The 22580-nt window shown below is 32.9% G+C and overlaps 1 protein-coding gene across 1 annotated transcript; it reads left to right on the forward strand.

The window, feature by feature from the left end:
- The first annotated feature begins 21741 nt into the window (after window positions 1–21741).
- Window positions 21742–22227, forward strand: LOC131027702 (uncharacterized). The gene has a single exon (XM_057957788.2). It carries the CDS (start codon window positions 21742–21744, stop codon window positions 22225–22227), a length of 486 nt encoding a protein of 161 aa, XP_057813771.2.
- Window positions 22228–22580: the final 353 nt, after the last annotated feature.

The following is a 22580-nucleotide window of genomic DNA, read 5'->3' on the forward strand; positions in this document are numbered from 1 at the left end:
CTATTCAAAAAAGAGTATCCAACAATATCTATCATCATAATTACAAACAAGATACATATAATGGGCTTAATTTTTTTTGCAAAGAAAACTGTAGTAAATGCTAGCAAAAGAAAGCAATAGAATTAACATTAATTTAAATCTTTTGGTGTATCTAGTCTCTAGCTCATTCCTTATTTGCACATATGCATTTCTATGCATGTCACAATAAATTATATAATAACAAGTGGAGTGTAGCTAAAAGTTTGTCTAAAAAAATCTACAACAAAATATAGAAGAATTTCATAACCAAACATTTAACATTATAAAATTCAAGAAAACAATGGTAAGAGATAATCAAAGAACACACAATTAATTAAAGTTGGATATTGTGAACATAGTAATTAAAGCTATTACATTCATTTTTTAACCAAGCAAAATGGTGGAGGAAATGTGTTTATGATTAAAACAAAGTTATCATCACTAAGTTAGAATTGACAACAAATTTGAAGGAGAAATGGCTACCATAAAAAAAAAATATTGTCACTCAAGTGAATTTTTTCAAAAATGATTTTCCAAACAGTAATAGTGAGATTTCTTAAAAAATTATCTCTACTCTTTGCTCCTTTAGAAATTAAAGGTATGTTGGAAGTAATTTTGTGAAATAAAATTTTAATGTTGAATTTTACATCAACATCCTAAAGTTTATAACAAATATAGTTACATCAACAGTTTACATTTGTCATTTTATAAATTAAAATCACGTTGCTTGTTAAAATTCATACTCTATAAATTGACCATCTAATTTATAAGAATCTAACTTACAAAAGAATTGGGTGGAAGTGTTATTAGTAAAATCTTTAATGATATTGATTAACACTATCTTATGAGTGGCTTCAAATTATCCATAATATGTCGACACAAAATAGCATTTAATAGGTAACATGACTATCAAGCAACTTTAAAGTGACATAAAAAGAGAAAGTTATAAAGCAGTTAATAAAATTTAACAAAAACAAAAACATAATTTATTTATATCAATTAGTGTAATACTCTTACATCATAAACTCTTAATTAAAACAAAGTACATATTTTGTAATCTTTTCATAAAGCTAAATAAATCATAAAAACTTGGCATAAAAAAGGAAACAATTGCAACAAATAATTTAAAATTTATACAGAGTAAACACAAAGATGGATTAAAAGATGTTATTGATAGAAAGATCACAATCGCCATCATTAAATATTGTATTGATCTACAATAAAAAAAATAAAACTATTTATTGAAAAATCTCCTATGCCAAATTGATATCTTGAAAAAAAAATTGACATGCAAAATTTCTTACAACAAATCAATGCCTAAAATATAAATCACAAAATCTTCTACACAAAATTGACAAATAGGAAGCTCACAACCACTAGGGGAAGAGCACCAATTACCGTTCATGTTCCAATAACCGTTCACTCCTTTCATACCCAACCACCCAATTACTAACTTAAAAAAAAATAAAAAAACAAATAACTAAAAACTCATTAATAAATTTCACATGTACCAATAGCCGCTCATTTTTTAGCTTTTTTGGATCATAATTGACTAGTTTGTGCACCTTTATTGGTACCCATAACACACGACTATTGAGGCATTTGTATATAAGTATTGGTCTTTAAGTAGGTATCAGGGACACTTTGAAAAGTGTATTTTTTACCCTTGCATGCATAACGGATCATGGATCCTACAATGTGCATCTTTACTACCCGGAAGCCAAAACAATAGCTATTATAAGTAGTTAAGTCGCATGTGGAGACAACAAATAAAAAATCATCAAAATCAGATATACTATTTAGAACTCTGACTGCACAAGATTAACTATAACAACTATTGATACGCTTCCTCTATTAAAACAATTATATAAAAATATACTAAAAAAAATAGAAGTCCCTTATAGAAATTTCCTACACCAAATTGATGTCTCACTTATCCTAACTTCTTACACAAAGAATTCCGAACATACATGCATAGAAAGAGCCACATGGTGCATGCAAGAGCATCCAAATCCTAACAAACGACTTATCCATCATCATCATCATCATCATCATTACATGATATGACCATCCACTTCAACTAAATATAAATTGACCGATTTAGTCGGCGGAGTAATTGACGGGGGTATTTATTAATGGTAACTTCTCAAATCCACGTCTTACTGCTTTGACCATTTTTCACGGGCATTTTTTAACACGCAGGCCGTCAAAAGGAAATGATGACTAGTAAATAATTCATTTTAACTTTCCCAACTCTTCTTCAGCTCACGTAGACATGACGTCATACAAACTCTTCTCTCTTTTCAACGGCGTAACGCAAATTTCGAAACGTGAAACGCGGAGATTCACTCCGAAGTTCTTGGAACGCACGCCACAGAGCTCGGATTCGAATTCCACCGTTCATTTCACCTACACACCAAAACCCCAAAACAAAAGTTCAGGAAAACAAAACTTCTTCCCCCTTAACCAGATTGTAATTGACGGTGAAATCCAGTTCATTACATAAAATAATGGGTGTACAGCACAGCACAGCACAGCAGGGACATTGGACTAATGGACATCATAATTACGAAGATTCGAGGTTCTTCCTTCGTATTCTGCGGATGATAGGTTTTGAGGCTTTTTTTTAAGTCATTCAAACAAGATTTGTATAGATGATGACTTCACACCTATTAGTATGAAAGAATTGAAAAGATAATGGAATAAAGATGGTTGAAGTTATGATGTAGAGAAAGAGGGCAACCATTTGGAATGGTAGATTAATGTATTTTCTCAAGGGTTTGTCTATATTATGATCTTCACTATATTTTTCAATTTTCTTGTGATGTTATATCTTGAGATCTTATATGTTCCCTTTCAATTGTAGTATGAATTAGCAATGTACCTTCTTTAGGTTTATTTATACTATGACCTTATCTATGTTTTTCGTCTCTCTTGTGATGTCATACATTGAGATCCTATATTCTCTTTCAATTGTAGGATAAATTATCAATGTACCATCCTTAGGGTTGTCTACACTATGATGGTAGGTTAGTATTCTTCAATCTTTCTTCAGATGTCATGCTTTAAGACCTCCACATTCTCTTTTAAATGTAGTATGGAATTATATAAATGTGGCTTCTCTAGTTTTGTTTACACCGTGACCTCTTATATAATCTCCATATCTTTTTTGTGATGCCATACCTTTAGAACTGCATATTCTCTTTCAATTGTAGTATGGAATTGGAGGGATTCAATATTCTTCTTAACAAGATTTGTAAAGTATATGATCCTTTATCACATAAGTAATAAAAAACCATGATATTCTTAGGCATCAATGTATTCATCTACACGATTTTGGCTCCACAAAATTTAGTGCAAGTGTATGCTTGTATACACCATTTCAACCCCTTCATTCAGACATATTCTTATGGGTGTTGTTCAAGACAAAATCTTACCTTGGCTATTCTATGCTGCTTTAAACTAATTTCCTTCACACACATCCTCAGATGAAATTAAAAAAATCTAAGACTCTTCATTTATAGATCTACAACTATAAATAAAAAATGTTTTCCTCTCTTGTTGATATATTGTTCAATGGTTATATCAATGATTACATTGGTCACATTTAGTGTGAACTAGATATGACATCTACCTAGATCCTATTACGACTTGATTAATTAACATAAAAAACTAAGGGCTTCAATGCAATTCTTCTAGTATGAAATTTTATCCATGTGTGAAGCACTTGATTAGATTGGGGAACTCCCTTGTTTAATGGCCAGGTCAATGATTAAATTGGTTATATGTAGTGTTCTAGACATGACATCTACTTAGATTCTAAATGACTTGATTCACGGACATATAAAGTTAAGGTCTCAATGCAATTCTTCTAGTAGGAAAGTTTCTTCATGCCTGAAACACTTGATTAGCTTGGAGAAAACTCTTGTTTAATTAATTATGTTAATGATTGCATCGGTAACGTGTAGTACTGTTCTAGACATAATATCTACTTCTAGATCCAAAATGACTTGACTTGTGGATATATATAGAGTTAAGGTCTTTGATGCAATTCTTCTAGTAGGAAAGTTTCTTCATGTGCGAATCACTTGATTATCTTGGAGAACTCTCTTGTTTAATGGTTATGTCAATGATTGCATTTGTTACGTGTAGTGTTCTAGATATGACTTCTAATTAGATCTCCCATAATGAATTGATTACTGGACATGCAAATTTAAGGTCTATGATGCAATTATTAAAATATGAATTATTTTTCATATGTGAAGTGCTTGATTATCTTGGGAATTCACATGGCTTGGCAATCCTGTATGGTACAAGTCAAATGTTGTTCTATGGTAGATTCATGTTCATCATTTTTATTAGTGGGATTTTAGTTATGAATAATATATTTTTCTAATAGACACCTTATATTAGTGGTTTTAGACCTTCAAGCTTCACCCTTGCCCATCTTTTTGACCATTACATCTTATGTTTTATATTATCATCTTGTTTCTCCAATTACAATTCCCACCTCTTTATATAGTCATGTGTCACATGTTGGATTTCCGCATGGACATGAGCATAGTTGTTGTTAGACTCTTCAAGATCTTGATATATGTGTATGCTTGATGTACCTTATACCCTATGGATTCTTGATGTGTTTTGATGGATTTTATGTGAGGGTCTTATGAGAAATGAAGAATTGAGAGTTTGATTTATATGTGCTTGAGTGAGGATCTACAAATGAGACTAAATTTTGGATGGATGGTGGAAATGCTCTTGATTTTCCTCATGCCTTATGGATGATTGACGTTCTTTGATGGATCTTGTATGAGTGTGATGTGAGAAATGAAGGATTGAGTGTTTGATTTATATGTGCTTGAGTGTGGATGTTGATGGTTGAGATCAAATGATGGATGGATGGTAGAGAGGGACCCATTCTAATTTAATTCAATAACTGTAGATATATGATGTGGACCCATTTATTTAAAATTTGGAGGCATAAGTTGATATTAGTTTTATTTATTTATTTTAATTGGGTGAGAGTGGACTTAATTTAATTTGATAATAACGAGGGATTGGATTCAATTTATTTAATTTACTAATGAGGTAAAAATGAATTTTATTTATTTATTTTAATAATGGTTGTAAATTACTTTATTTAAAGATGTGAATTTAAGTGTCTATATTTGCCCCTATTTGAAATGGTATTGCGACTAAAAGAAGCAACATGGATTGAAAGAGAAATTTGATAAAATACCTCAAGCGTATGAGTCTAGATATGGAATGGATTATGGATGCCCCTTCAAAGCTCAACAAAGTTAAAATTTCCTTTCAAAGCTTATCAAAATCATGTGAAAATTCCAAAATACATAAAGGCCTTGCAATAATACTATGTGAACATGTAAACCTTTAAATTGGCAAGATATGATGACTTCCAATTCCACCACTAAAAAAATAAGACATACATTTATTTTGATCACAAAAAAGAAATTTCATTTAGTCATATAATCTTTTTTATTTATACTATTAAATTTTTCATATGTAAGTATTTTATATGGAATCATTCATTAAAAAAGCCAATAAATTATTGTCCACATATCAATTATGTTTGTATAAACATAAATTGTTAAATCATATTAATAACAAACTAATGACTTATTAAACTCTTCCCATCTAAAAAATTCTCCTAACCAAGGGGACATCATATAGCAAGCCTTAAAAGCATTACAAAAGATTAGTGTTCAACCATTAGTACACCCTACTAAATTACCTTTCATGGTTGATTCTATGTGAAACATTTCCTTTTCTTCACCCAAACTACTGTCACCTCTAATTCTTTAAGAAGAACTCCAATTAACAATAATTTCAAGGCACAAGATCATTTATATTAAAAGAGTCCTAGTGATAATGAATTGAACTTGGATACTTATAGTACAAATGTTCTCGATCGTGTTCATGATGATTATTTTGAGACATATCTAGGATCCCCAATCATATTTTAACAATATTAATTGAGAATCTTTATGAACCATCACCTTATCCATAATAATTGCTTTCATTGATCTCAACACATTCTTCAATATTATACTTGGTAAAATCACTCACAATCTCTTACTTAACCAACCATAACTCCATTGAATACGTATAATTCCCTCCACCCTTCATACATAATTTAACCAAATTTTGATATCCATATTCATAAAACTCCATTTCAATATTGTTAGACTCCCTCTAATTAGAGCACACATATTTCACTCCTCTCAAACCTTTTCCAAAGAAACCTTACCAAAACCATCCCTTCCACTCCCCCAAAAACCTCCACTCCTCTTCCAAAATATACTAAAATTCCTCCTCCATCATCCTCGAATGACATGCCTTTAACATCTACTATTAAGAAATCTCATGATGTGTAATCTATGTATATACTTGCACTCATCTCATAGATAATGCAATTGAAATCAGATGCCATTGAAACCAGATACTCGTGAAGTTTTCTAGATTCTCCTCTACCATTCATATATATAAATTATCTCCTGCCTTTGTTGACATAAAAACGTCAATTCTACAGGAAAATCTTACGTAGACGCCATGATAATGATCTCGTATATTATTAGCATTAGCATGCACCATTCAAATATTATTATTTTGGTACCCTTTACGTCTTCAAATTGTTTAAAAATTCATGAAAAGAACCAACTGAATCCATGGAATTGCTTATATGTGCGCGTGCCTTAAGATTTTGTCTCTCCTTGTTTATTTATATTTGGGGTGGTTGCATTGTGCCACCAAGCCAGGTCAATGTCTATCCAAAACGTTTCCATTGTTGATCAATTTTTTTTTTTTGGCTTTTAAACTTATAAGTTGTCATGTACACTGTACACATCAACTATTGTTCAAATGTTGATGTTTAGCTATCTAGCTATAAGCATCTAGAGTCTATTGTTCTCATAGATTTGTTGTTATGCACATTCATATACTCTATGTCGGTTTAAATATTCATAATCTTTTTGAATGAGTGTATTGTCTGTAATTCCATTTACTTTTAATTGATATATTTAAGTTCTTTTGACTTGTTCAATTGCATTGTGAATTGTTGAACGACGTTGTGTGATTATAGAAACTGCATATCATAGATTAGATATTCCTTTATAACAAATTAGTTGAAATGAGGTTTTTGATGTATAGATATTATATAAATAGCTTAAGTCCCCCACTTGATCAATTAGTACATGGCTTATATGTATAGTTGATCAATCTTGTATTATTTAGTAGATAAAATACTATGTATTATACTTATAATCATCCCAAATATTCCATTCAGTCAATTGGTGTTGTGCATGTAACCATAATCATCCAATTGATATACTAAGTTATATATAGCTGTAATCCTCCAATTAATATACTCTCTTGTGTAAAGTCGCAATCCTCTAATTTTAGCTGATCTATTGTGGTATGTATAGCTAAAATCCTATAATATATCAATTGTGTTTCAAATTGTGGGAACGTTAGTCACCTACACTAGGAGATGCTCACATGTTTGCAAATTGGTTACATAACCAAAGCAATGCCTAGGTGGAGGGATGTGTCATGTAAGGCCCCAAACTACACACCTAGGATATTAGCCAATTGAATAATTGTTTATTGAAGATAAATATAAAAATAATTCAACAATAAGGACACAATGTTGACATGTCCGACAACATGTCAATGTATACACAAGTGTTGTGCCAAGCACAACAACACATAAGACTAAACTAGGCCATTGTGATAATGCTTCACATCATGCACAATATTGGACAACAACAATAACACTTATAGGACATTATTATTGCTCCAAGCAAGTTGGCACAAGAAGAAAACTTACCAAAAACAGAATAAAAATGTCACAATGAACCTGTAAGAAAGTGGAGCTACACCATAATGATGATCAAGTCCTAACTCCGCGATCACATTCTCTTGCAGACTCAACACAAGGGTAGAATGATGGAAACATCTACATCAACTCCACTCCTTAAACACTCTTGATGATACTCACAACACCAAGAGAAACATGTACAAGTGGTTGAACAACTAGAAGATATCACATCACAACTAAGCGATTAACCGCCATTTCCCTTGATGCGAGAGTCACTTCCCAAAACAATAATGATGACAAGACTACAATACAACAGACTCCAAAACAATTAAAAACAATGGAAAGACCATAATGGACATTCAAATATGATCTCTAAAACGAAGCCAGATAAGCAAGATGCTTCCCAAGAATTAAGATGTCAACAAGAAACTCCACGATGGACATGAGGGAAAAAAGAAACATTCTCAACCCTCTTCACTTGCCCTCCTATCATGAGGACAACCAAAATGACGTCACTCATTGATCTGATTTATGAAAACCAGATTACAATACCTGGTGTGATACCTGCGGTATTGTAGATTTCAACACAAAAATTGACAACAAGAAGATTGCAAGCCAAAAACTGTCTCCATTCTATTCAAAATTGGAGTTTATACAAGTCGAATGTATCCCAAGGGTCACACAAATCCCTTGGAATTGAAACGAAGAGTCACAATAATGTTTATTACAATTAAACTACTAAAACTATCAAAATTATCAAAAAACTAAATATAAAATTTAGTCCACTTTGAGAAGGCATAACTTTCTCATCCTAGCTCCGAATTACAAACCGTTTGATGCGTTGGAAAGGTATTCAAATAATCTAGAACCAAATTTCGGAAACATCGAAGATGTCCCTTCATGTTTCCGCGCCCAACATTTGTCCAAAAATGCACCGAAGACCCTCAAAATTGCAATTTACTAAAACATAGAAAATTTTGAAAATTAGATTTCAATATTTTCCCAATTTAATCCTGATCACTCATATCATTCATATACAAATCCTCTCCTATGTTTGTTGACTTAAAAACGAAATAGTCAATTCTACAAAAGGGTCTTACGTAGACAGCTTGATAATGATCTCATATGTTATGTCTTACACTATTAATCTATTGTTTTCTTACCCTTTACGTCACCAAATTATTACAAAATTCATAAAAAATAGCCAACCGAATCCATGGAATTGTTTATCTTTCCTGCCATGAAAATGATTAAGACTAAAGACCTGAAATGTATATAAAATATGTGCTCTTACGTGGCTTCTGAATGTGTATTGTAAACAAACAATCAATTGCATACTGTTCTTGTTTCTAGAAATCCTTGAGTCTTCTGCCGGCATTTGTGTAGGCTTTCTCATGCCAACAAACCAGGTCAATGTCTATCCAAAAGTTCCTATTGTTGTTCAATTATGTTGGCTGTTAAACTTGTGACTACATAAATATCTTAAATCCTCCATTTGATCAATTAGAACAAGGGGCTTATATACGTAGTTGGTCAATCTTTTGCAATATATATAGTAGATAAAATTTTATGTATTTAGTCAACTAATGTTGTGTGTAACCATAACTAACTTAAGATGATTTTCATCTAACTTGCATATGATTTCCAATTTCAAAACACTAAGACACAAGGATTAAATCTCTCTTTCTGTAAGGGGCCTTTCTCTTTCATTTTCTTTAGGTTTTTTACACCATCATACAATGGTACCTAACACATTTATTGTTGTGGTTCATTTTTTGTTGCTCCCCAGGTTGTACCTAACACATTTATTGTTGTGGTTCATTTTTTGTTGCTCCCCAGGTTTTTTACACCGTCATACAATGGTACCTAACACATTTATTGTGTAATATTCAATCTATTTATTAAATATATTTTACATTGTCTGAGTAGCTAATAATATGTGTGGACTATTAATTTGATATCATCAAGTACAACTACTCTCTATTTAATTCTTAATTAGAGTAAGTTAAGTGTCATCCTTTCTAATCAAGGAGAACCTTAAATTACTTGAATAGATCAACTCATCACCTAATTTTGTGGGGTAGCATGTCATTTAGTTGGGTTAGTATGTTGCTAGCAAAGCATTTTGATATCTTTGGAAAGGCAACAAAAGGTGTTGTGAGATGCCAATGTGTTGCATATGGCACCTTTTCCATGAGATGCTCATGTGTTCATGAATTCCCTACATGACCACAAAACAATGCTTGGGTGGGGGATATGTTGTTTGATGTCCCAAGCAATACACCTAGGACATCCGACCAAATAATTTCTTTTTGAAGGAGGATATAAGAAAAAATAAGAAATTAAGATACAATATTAACATGTCTCACTACATGTCAATGCATACACAAGTGTTGTGCCAAACACAACAACACATAAGGCATAACTAGGCCATTGTGATGATGCTTAACATCATGCATAATGTTAGACAAAGGCAACTCTTACAAGACATTACCATTGCTGAAAGAAATGTCAAACAAGAATAAAAGTAACCAATCAAGGAATGAAGTTGCCATGATGAACTTATGAGAGTGTTGAACAATGATGATTGGGTCCTAACCCTATGATTGCATTCTCTTGTCAAATCAACATAAGGGTAGAACAATAGAACCATCTATCTCAAATCCATTCCTTAAATACTTTTGATGACACTCACAACATTAAGAGAAACCTATCCAAGCGATGAGATAGCTAGTAGATATCACAACTCAACTAGGCAATTGACCACTACTTCCCTTGATGAATGACTAACTTCCTAAAGACAGACAAATACAAGAGACAAATCCTTACAAGACGTTGCTTCACTAGGAAGCACCAACCCTCCATTGGTTGGAATGACGACAAGTCATTTTTGTGCAAAGGCACAATTCTCATTACAAAGGATGACATACTTTTAAAATAATGACATTTGTTTTCAGAATGATGGGATGAGAAGTCTCATAAGACCAGGGGAGAAAATTTCGTAAATTTTTTTTATTTGGAACGTTCTTGAAAGTACCTAATGTATGATGAAACAAAGTACTGCTACATGCCAGAAGACTACAACACATAGAATGAATACTAATGTACCAAATATATAAATGTTTCTAGATCTCGTATTCAAGAAAAATACCAACAACTCATAAAAACAAGATTACAACACAAACAGATTCCAAAACAACCACAAGACATTTTGAAAGCCCACAATGGACATTCATACCTAATCTCTATAAAACAACCAAACAAACAAGAGGCTTCCCAATAATTGGGAGGTCAACATGAAAAGACTGAAGATGAGTTCAAATACATATTCTCCATAATCCACGTCCTCTGAAGAACCAAAATGACATCACCCATGACGACTCTGTGTCATTATATATATAAACAAATTATCTCTTGTCTTTGTTGACATATAGCACAAGGATTCTACCTTTGACATAAAAACGAAATCGTCAAGTCCACTACTGGCTCTTACGCAGACGTCTTGATAACGATCTCATATATTTTTGGCCTGCACTATTAAAATACTAATTTTGTACCCTCTACGTCTCCAAATTGTTTAAAAATTGATGAAAAAAAGGGTGTACTGAATCCATCCAATTGTTTATCTGTTGCGCGTGCATCAAGATTTTGTCCCTCCCGCCATGAAAATTACCTCAAATATATATAAAATATATGCGCTCTTACGTAGCTTCTGATGTGTATTGCAACCAAACATACTATCTTCGTTTCTATAAATTATCAAGAGTCAAACTGGCCTTGGCGTTGGTAGATTTAGAGAAAATAATTTATTGAAGTGGGTTTTTTCTAGTCTTTTTTGGGTTGGAATCTAAAAAGTGTCATAAAATATATATTTAGATTTGTTTTCACTTGTTTAATAATGTTGTAAATTATTGAGTGAGTGTGTCTATAAAAGTTGTATATTATAAGTTGGATATGACATTAGAAGTATATTATAAGTCAGATATGACATTAGAACAAATTAATTGAAATGGGTGTTCAAGTGTTCGTATGTATAGATATTATATGAATAAGTCGAGTCTTCCACTTAATCGATTAGTATACGGCTTATATGTACAATTGATTAATCTTGTGTGATATAGTAGATGAAATCTTGTGTATTATACTTGTAATCCTCCAAATAATTTCACTTGGTTAATCGGTGTTGTGTGTGTAATCATAATTGTCCAATTTAAAGTCTATTTTGTTGTGTAAAGCCATAATCCTTTAGTTTCAATCAGTCTATTGTGTTGTGTAGAGCTATAATCCTCTAATTAATTGTGTTCCAAATTGTTGAATTGTCTTATGTACGTTATGATTTCTATTTTCTATTCCAATGAAATAATTAAAAGCTATAATTTCAATGTTCATCACCTCTACAATCCTCCAACTGTTGTATTTACATAACAATCATAATTCAAATCTACAATGCAAGTAAATTTAGATAGAACCATGATATAGAAAAAAGGCCATTCATGTAAGAATAGCCTTAGCATACCACTTTTAAACCATAACCAACCTAACGGGATTTTCATCAAACTTGCATATGATACTTACTTTGCAAACCATTAATGATTGAATACATCTCTCTCTGGGGAAGGGGTCTTTCTATCTCAGTTTCTTTGGTAGCTTTTATACATGCACTTTATTGTTGGGAATCATTTACATGTTTCTCTCTAAGGTTTATTTATAGGACGTATTTGTGTAATATTATATTTTACCTAGGATAGTATTATATCCAAGTGTAATATTTCATATATAATTTATTAAATTTATTTTTTGTCTCCTATGTATCTAATAATAATACACGTGGATTGTTAATTTGAGGTCATCAAGAACCACTACCCACTCATTAATTCTTGATTAGAGGAAGTTAAGTTTTACCTTATAACATTTCATATATTTATTAAATCTATTTTCTATCAACTATGTATCTAATTAAAGTATATATGGATTGTTAATTTGAGGCCATCAAGAACCACTACCCTCTCATTATCTCTTGATTAGAGGAAGTTTAGTTCTACCTTTTCTAATCAGGGACCGCCTTTTACTTTTTAGGTTAACTCATCTCCTAAATGGAAGTTAACTTATGAGCTCTTAGACATGTCTCATTTTGATTCTCATCTAAGAGGTATATATAATTTTATTGTACTTATTGCATTGCTTCTCAATAGCTTTCTTTTTCTCAATTAATATAGAATAGAATTCCTTTACATTTTACATTTATGACCAATTCATGAACATTAAGTCCTAAGACATTCTATCCTTCATAAAACCTAACATTGGTAACTTCTAGCTAAACCGCCAAAGTTATTATACCATTAAAATAACCTCTAACTAAGCTAGTATAATTTAACATACCATCAACCTAATCACAAGTGATTAACTACTTGTCAAATAACCATAGCAGCTCACTACTTAGTTTATATAAATTTTTAAAATTTGTTTCCTCATATATACAACAATTTCAAATAATTTTGACAATCTTGAGTTATTTACGTCATTGACAAATAAATTACATTATATTTAATAATTTTAATCCATTTCCATAAACTTGAGATATGTTTTACAATTTTATCCAATTCCATATAATTTTACCTGATTTAGATCACATTTAACTTCTCCACTTAATGCATATAATTTTCAATTATTTCGACCTAATTCTCTAATAGAATTCAAATTTAAACAAAATTAACATATTAATATTTTATTTTTTTCACCAATGTCTCCAGAGTTCTCAAAAACATGTGTACCATTTTTTAAATATTTTTTTAACTACTTGTCCAAATTTGAAACAAATTATATATTGTTGTTCTACACTTCATTCTTTACACTATAAAAGAAAATAAATTTTAGATTATTTTGGTGCAAGTTATGTGACATGCACGAACAAGTACCTGATTTTTAGGATGCGTCCACTTTGAATTATCATAAAAATATAAATACTCAACAAACAATTACAAAAAAACACAACTTTTTGAGTACTCACTCTTAAATATCTTTCTACCAAAGGGTTTTTCAAAATACTAAATGCAACTATAACTTTTTTGACGCGCACACTAGAGACTATGTTATGTTTTGTTGAAAAAAATGGGAACAATTTTGTGTGTGCGAAATATTTGACCCCCTTAATCTTACCTATTTTTAAAAAACTTTCGTAGTTTGGAAACTAGATTCAGAGTACTACTTTTGTTGTTTTGGTATCTTCAAATTTTGAGTGGACAAGTCTCAAACTACTCCTCCAAGTTCAAGTTTAGCTAATTTTTTTAAAAAAGTGGCCACTTATACCCCTTCTTTGTGTTCACCATCTTGGTGCACTTACCCATCTACATGGGAAAATCTCACATTACCTTCTACTACTACATTAATTCCATGAGGTTGATGGAAAACATAAGATCTATGTTCTTCTTTACTATATCTAAAACATGTTCCTTTAAATTCTCCTCTTCTAGGGCATCTGCCTCTTTGATATCCATCATTTTAGTATCTAGGGTGGTATGCATTTTCACCTCTAGTGAATGGTGCTTGCATCTCCATTTTTCTTTTCCTCATCTTGCTCTCTATGACCACCATAATATCTTTCACCTTGATTCTTTATCAACAACATCTTCCTCTTTGATTTCTCTCAAATCTTTTGTTTGACTTTTTTTGTACCTTTATTGGAAATTAGTAAACATCTTAAATAGTTTTTAATCTAACTAGACATAGTTCTTTTGAGAGTTGCTAGATTTCAACCCATTGATGTAGCTAGCTACATTTTATTTATTATTCTTTGTGTGACCTAATCTAATGATGACCTTGTAAAAATCTTCATTTTATTCATCGACTATTCTATTTCTCCATCTAAAAATTTGGAACTTTTTCAAAAGTTCCAACTCATAATCTACTAGAATAAACTGCCTCTTTAGCTTAACCACTAGTCTATCACATTTATTTATATTTTCTTTTCCTCTTCAGTTTCTTTCTAACTACATCTCCTTCCACCAAATGTCAACATGACTTTTGAGCTTGGTCTTGGGAAATCTAACCTTCTCAAGATTTGTCTATTTCTTCATACTCAAAATACTCTTTCATATCATTTATCCAATCTATTAGATCTTTAAAGTATTGAAGCTACCTAAATACATAGAGATATCATTCTTTGACATTTTTCCAATCTTTTCTATGACCTTTAGCATATTGACTTGATTAGGTTTTTCTTCTCCATGATTTTCTTCAATTTGAGCATCTTCATGGGTTGCATCATATTCATCTTCAATTTCATCTTTCCTTCTCGATTCAAACCCTCTTCTTAGCTCTTCTCGGATTGCATTGACCTACTTCTTCAAACTCTAAATACTTCTTTTGTGATTATGACATTTCTTCCACCACAATTTCTTTGTGGAGGAATCTTAAACTTTTTACGAAGTTTCACTATGCAAAGCTACCTCAAATTGGTGATTCTAATTTCACCTTCAGATAAATAATCTCAAGATACTAGTGCAAACCACCCCACTCTTCAATGATTTTTCTACATTCAAGAACAACCTACTTTGATACCACTTGATAGGGGTTAGCTCGCACAACAAAACACAAATTTCTTACAGGATAATATGAATTTTTTAATTTAATTAACGACAATTTACTTTACAAAAAATGAGAAACAAAAATAAATGTTCAAACCTTCAATAGAATATAACACATTACAACTTCATTCCCTAGTTTTTGGAACCTTCAGCTTCTTTGTAGCTTTTTATTTGATTCTTCTTTTTTGGCCTTCTCAACTTGCCACGATTTACCACTTTTCCTCGTTTTTCCGTCCACGTCTTCAACCTAATCCATTCACACTTGCCAGCTTACTCCTATCTGATACCCATTGAAAGCATTAAGAAGAATTTTGTGAAACGTTATAGCTAGTTGCAGATGCACTCAAAATATCTCATTAATGCCAAATGCAGTAGAGACAAGTCACGTGAAGTTTTGACAGAATGCCATCTCATTCCAAGTGCAATAATTGTGGAATGTGCAGTAAACACATAACATGGCTGAAAGAGCTTTAAAAACTTTCAAGCAAATGCCATTCCAGTTTATGTCCTTTACTGGAACAACTAGAAAAAGGAAACATTGTACGTTTCATACAAACCCAACTTTTCAGCAGACCAAGTTCAGAGCAAGTTGTCTATGTCTTTGATAGCATTCAATAATTAATCAAAAAATCAGATTATAATGGTTTTTAAGTTTCAATTAGTTTAAAAGTATGATCAAATGTGCATTCTGATCATTGTATAGATTTCGCTAGATCAAAGACTTTGACAAAAACATAACCAAAACCAAGCAAAAATAGAGTATCAAAATATACTCTTAAAGCATTTATCTATGATAAATATAAAATGAAGGTTGATAATTATTGCTGATGAGGTTGGAGTTGGTAAGTCCTTATAGTTAAATATTAGATTTGAAGAGGTGGAGTTCATTAAAGATAACGTTTTTTTTTGGCATAGTGTTGTTGATTATTGTCTTATAGGTCCCATGGATATGGTGAGGAACAATATATGATAACATGCTCTTTGGAAAGTAATATGACAGAGATATAATACTCATATATTTTTCTTAGCAACATATTTTTGGTAACTCTACAAGAGAACAAAGTGATGGTGAATTCTCATTCTATACATATTTTAAGGTACATTATTGAAAATGGAGGTTCATACCAATGAAAGAGTCAAAGTTCTTGTCGATGTGTTTACATGATCTTCATGAAACGATTGAAGTAGTTTGTACACTACCATGTACATAATTACGATTTTTTTTCATACCTATCTTAACTTTGATGTGTTTATGTCATTTATTTTCATCTTTAGCTTGTATGAAAGTCTCTTTATATTCTTGATGTGGTTTGTTAAACTTTGACTCTATCATCCCATAGACAAGGTATTAAATTTTTCTTCAGATTTTAGATTCTTGACATGCCCACAAGATCCTTGTCCCTAATTAGAGCCAGCTGCTATCCACCGTTTTTACCTCAACCAATTTTAAACTTTTATGTCTGTTAATTAACATGTATGACATGTTGGTCTTCTAACTCACATTCCACCTCTCTTTCCCATATCAGCTTGGCCAAATTGAGAACATCAGTATTTGCATCATCAAGTTTTATCCATGAAATACTCAATCATTTCATGATGTAGATTTACCTATCAAGTTGAAATCATCAAACTAAAGTTCCTATTACTACAAGCATTGTCATTCAAATCATAAACCCTAGTAATGGATATACAGGCCCTTTCTAATGTAGTTCAGACAGAAAAGCATGTGCCATGCAAGCACTTTGTCAGTTCAAAGCCATAATCTGCCAATATTTCAAAGGCAGAGCACTCAGAGTGTACAAAGACGCAGATATTCTGTGAGGTGATAATGTCATCTGACCGTATGCAATGAACAAAGATGCAGATATTCTCTGAGCTGATAATGCCTTTCACACTTGCCAAATGGGTCTTTAGAATACGGCATTGACACCCATCAAAAGCATACAAAAACAAGAAGAATTTTGTCAGACATTGTGTTTGCAGGTGCACTAGCAAAAGTTCATGCAAAAATGCACAAGTATAGAAAACTCACGTGAAGCTTTAACAAAATGTCTCAAAGAAACATCTCGTTGATGGCAATGTTTGGAGCATATACAGTAAACGAAATTATTGGAGGAGCTTTAAAAAATTTCAGGCAAATGCAACTGAGAGTTGATATCCTTTAGGGGAATGGTTAAGGAACAAGTAAAAAAAGGAACATTCTACATTTGATACAGATGTAACTTCTTAGGGAAAAGAGATCAGAGGCCTTTGTAAAACATAGCTAAAACCAAGCAAAGTAAATGGAAATAAGTGAAGGGATTGAATATGATGAAAATAGAGGTGAGGGAAGATTAGTATAGATGGGTGGGTAGTGATGAATTGATAAAAGTAAGAAGATATGGTGAACATGGGCATTCTTGTCTATGATATGCAATGTGTATGGTTTAATAATCGATGAGAGTACCATAATCTAGTCTAAAGTGGATATCATTGCAAATTACAAAGGGATGGTTATTTTTTTATTATTGGCGAGGTTAGAGATAGTAAGTTCTTGTTATTAAATGTTATATTTGAAGAGATGTAATGCATTAAACGTGATATTTTTTGATACAATTTTATTGTTTATTTTCAATATATTCCTTGGATATAGTCAAGAACAATCGTTGATAACATTCTCTTTGAAAAGGAATATGATGGAGATAGATATGCAAAATTGTTTAAGGCATGCATATTGGATCTAGAGCTTTTCTATATGAAAGGATGCGATCAAGTAATAATGATTAGAGAGAACATGTTCAACTTGTAGAGGAGTCAAATAGCATGATTAACAACTACAATGGTTTTATATCAAGATTGTGGTGTTTACATATTTGACGATACATTGAGTGTTGTTGATGTGCATGTTGCTTCTTAATATTTATGAATGATATATTAGATCCCCTGAGGGCTCATAAGATATGAATTTTATGCACTCACAAAACTCAAGCTTTTCATATAGAGATCTAAGGGAACAATAAAAATGCTAGTTGTTCTAGTATAGAATTTCATTCATCATTTATTCCTTAATCTCATCATGAAATGAGCAATGTATCTATTATCATTATCAAACCATATGGCCAAACTTCACAAAAGAATACAAAAACTGAAAAAGAAATGATTTTGATGAAGAGGATACAATATTACATGAAAGTTTGTTCTAAAGAAATGAAGGGAAACTTATGTGTTGATCCAAGCTAGCTAAATGAAAGACATGTTGAGTTCAACAAGGTTAGCTTGGGTTATATGTCATTTTTATGCCAATACTTATAGCTAGTTTTTGAACATTGTTTGGCATAATATATTGCAACTGTGTCCTTGTTAAATTTCAGTAAAGACCTAGTTTCTTAATTATTGAATTAATTTTATTTATATTTAAAATTGATTTACTTTAATGATTCAAGAAAAATGCATTCATTGGTGAGCTTGAGATCCTCTGTGTTCCTTTCCTTGCCTTCTTTTGTTCTTTTTGGAGGGTTATGACATTTTTAACCTAGCATTTTTCGTAGAGGGACCTTCAGAGACTATATGCTCTAGAAATATAAAGAGATATACTTAATTTTGACTCAATATTTGTTCTTATTTACATATGTTTTGTATGTTTGATTTATAATTTTTCTTTGTATTTATCCCTGTGTATTGTTATTGTAGATAGTCATATTTATATCTAACTCTACAAAATCAATGACAAGACAATGTGTATTGATATTCATATGATATATGTGTTCTTTGGTGCAGGAGCACCTAATATCAACCCATCATGTTAATTAGATGTTTGAGTCTTAGGAGTTAGGGGTCATGTTTTTCAGGTTCAATAAGGTCTATGGAGACCATTTGCAATTTCATTTCATGTTTTCAGGTCTGTATGTCAAAGTTGGAGTCATATTTTGCAAGTCTGTAAAAATCTGTCAATGTTGTCATCGGGGATAAGTTATACCAATAAAGTGTCATTGTTGTAAAAAACTGTTAATGTTGTCATCGAGATAGTTATTCTAATGAGGTGTCGCTGTTGTAAAAGAAGTGTCAATTTTTTCATTGGGATAGTTTCTTCTATCGAGTTTGGCAAATATGGTTTAGCCAACTGTGGAAGGTTATTCTGATAATTGTTCATTTGCCTCGTTCGGTATAGCTATGCCGACATGGGGTCATCACGGTAAGTTTACATTATCGGAGTTGCACAAAAAGGTTATCTTGTCAATAGTAGCTATTCCGATGGGTGAATAAAGGCTTCAGTTCGAGATTGCTATCCCGACATCGATGTCAGGTAGGGTCTTATCAGTTCGGGATTGTTATCCCGATGTATGTGTTCAAATTTTATTTTTCAAATGTGGAAGTCGAATAGTCATGCAGTCCAACAGTCATGGCAGGAAAACACAAATTTGGTATAAATTATATAGTGACGTTTGAAAACCGATTCAGAAGGTTGAAGTATGAAAATTTGAATTTGAATCTGATTCTGTAACACAGTTTGAAAGTTTTGAAATCACTAGCATCATATTGGAAGTTCTTTTGATTTTTCTATAATCAATCTATTTCCTGTACTTACATGTTGTTGTTTTAAATTAGTTGGTCAAGTTATATGTATGGTTAACCATTGAATTACCTTCTAGTTGTCGGTGATCTGAGTTTTGAATTCGTTGCGAATAAGAAGAAGCTTAGTCGTTAATATACAGAGACCTGGTTAGCAGGGTAACTAGGGTTTTATCCTCGCTTGACAATTCTCCCTCTCTGTAGTGCATCAAAGTGGTATCAAAGTTAAGGTTCTGATTGGGAGTTTTGTGTGTGTGTAGTCTGAGTGGAAATAGTGATTGCATAGAACGAGAAGGGTAGGATGCCTCCCAAGGCAAGTGCAGTCCTCACAAAAGAGGTGAGGTTGGTCAAGGAGGGCCAATATGGTATGTTGGTCAAGATAGCAGCACTAGAAGCAACTTTGAGGATAACTGGGGTTTCTAATATGGAAAGTGACTCGGAGGAAGAAGAGGTAGGTGAGCAAGGGAATGAAGCTCCCCAAAATGTACCCCAAGAAGAACAGTTGGGTCCGGAAGAGAAAACGTTCCTAGCGGTGCTCAAGGCTGTCAAAGGAGACCATTCTGACATGAAATTGGATTTGCCAATGTATGGTGGCAAGATGGATAATGAGGAGGTATTGGATTGGATGGATTCCATTGACAACTATTTTGATTTCAAGGAGGTTCTGGAAGACCAAAAGGTGAAGTTGGCCAAGACTAAGTTGAAGGGGTCAACGCTGACTTGGTAGAATTACACTCAGTAAGAGAGATTGAGAAGAGGAAAGCCAAGATTAACACTCGGGACAAAATAGTAGCAAAGGTGAAGGCCCAATTTCTATCGGGTAACTATGAGGTTCAAATCTTTAGGAGATTGCATGACCTAAAACAAAAATAAATGGATGTGATGACATACACAGAGGAGTTTCATAAATTGAGCCTGAGGGTAGGGCACCATGAAGATGAAGTGGAGAAAATAGCAAGGTATATAAATGGGTTGAGACATAGCATTCAAGACGAATTGAGTCTAACTACCCCTAGGAGCGTATCTAAGAATGTTTTCAGTTAGCCACAAGAGCAGAAGAGAAGGTTAAAAGGAGGCAAGAGTAGTAGGCCAGGGGTAGAGGAAAGAACAATAGAGGAAGAGGAAACTTTGGAGTAGGTACAACACAATTCCAAAAAGCATCAAGGGGAGACTAGTGGACATCGAGAACAAACCAATGAGCAAAGAGGTGGATTCAGGGGCAGGAGATCTAACACAAGAGGAAGATTTGGATACCAAGGAAGAGAATCAAATACATTCTCAGGGAAGTGTTTTCAATGCGACCAAGTTGGTCACCCTTCTTGGAGATGCCCGGACAAACCAAGTACAAGCTCATATGGAGGGGAAAGGAGGACACAAGTTGTTCATGAGAAAGAGGTAGAGAGTGTGAAATCACCATCATTGCTTGCAGAACCTGTGGTAGGGGAAAACTTACTCATGAGGAGGACATTGATCAAGGTTCCAACCATTAAGGAACCACCACAAAGACAATCTTTGTTTAGAACCACATGTATGGCACAAGGTAAGGTATGTAAAGTGGTAATTGATGCTGATTCCACTGATAATTTAGTTGCAATAGAGATGGTAGAAAAGTTAAAACTAAAGACGATCCCTCACCCCAAACCATATAAGGTGTCTTGGCTAAATAAGGGTCGGCAAGTACTTGTCAATGAGTAGTCTTGGGTAGAGTTTAGTATTGGTCCATATGAGGACAAAATTTTGTGTGATATCATTCCCATGGATGTGTGCCACATCTTACTTGGCAGGCCTTGGCAGTATGATAGGGAAGCCCAACATAATGGAAAGAAGAATGTCTTTGTTATCAAGAAGGGGAGAATATCTTATACCCTTACCCCATTAAAGGAAGATGAGAGTGCAGTCCATGAAGGACCTAGTGTAATGGTGGTGACGAAGAAGGAGTTTATGAAGAACCTGAAAGAAGAGGAGTGTGGATACACTATTGTGGGGAAACCAATCTCAGAAGCAGCAGATAATGACATCAAGGAAGTCCCTAAAGAGGTGCAGAACCTAATTGATAAGTATGAAGGTATAGTAGTGAAGGAATTACCTAATTCCTTGCCTCCTATCTGTGATGTGAGTCATCATATTGACCTAATCCTTGGTGCAAGTCTTCCCAACAAGGCGGCATACAAAATGACACCTCTTGACAAAATGAGGAGATCAAGAAGCAGGTCCAATAATTGCTTGATAAAGGCTTGGTGAGAAAGAGTTTGAGCCCATGTGTTGTGCCAACTGTTTTGGCACCCAAAAAAGATGGAGATTGGAGGCTTTGTACAGATTCAAGAGCTATCAACAAGATAACCATTAGATACAGATTTACCATTCCCTGGATGTAAGATCTTATGGACAGTCTGGTTGGAGCAAGGTACTTTACTAAAATTGATTTAAAAAGTGGCTATCACCAAATAAGGATCAGAGAGGGGGGTGAGTGGAAGATGGCTTTCAAGACTAATGAAGGCATGCATGAATGGCTTGTCATGCCTTTCGGGCTACCTAATACCCCGAGTACATTCATGAAACTCATGAATGAGCTCCTAAGAGACTTCATAAACACA

This window comes from Cryptomeria japonica, chromosome 8 (assembly GCF_030272615.1).
Source record: "Cryptomeria japonica chromosome 8, Sugi_1.0, whole genome shotgun sequence".
In the NCBI taxonomy this organism is placed as follows: Eukaryota; Viridiplantae; Streptophyta; class Pinopsida; order Cupressales; family Cupressaceae; genus Cryptomeria; species Cryptomeria japonica.

Bases quoted from the DNA above. Each gene is read 5' to 3' on its own strand.
- LOC131027702 (XM_057957788.2), top strand. From the start codon at position 21,742: ATGGATGTGTGCCACATCTTACTTGGCAGGCCTTGGCAGTATGATAGG.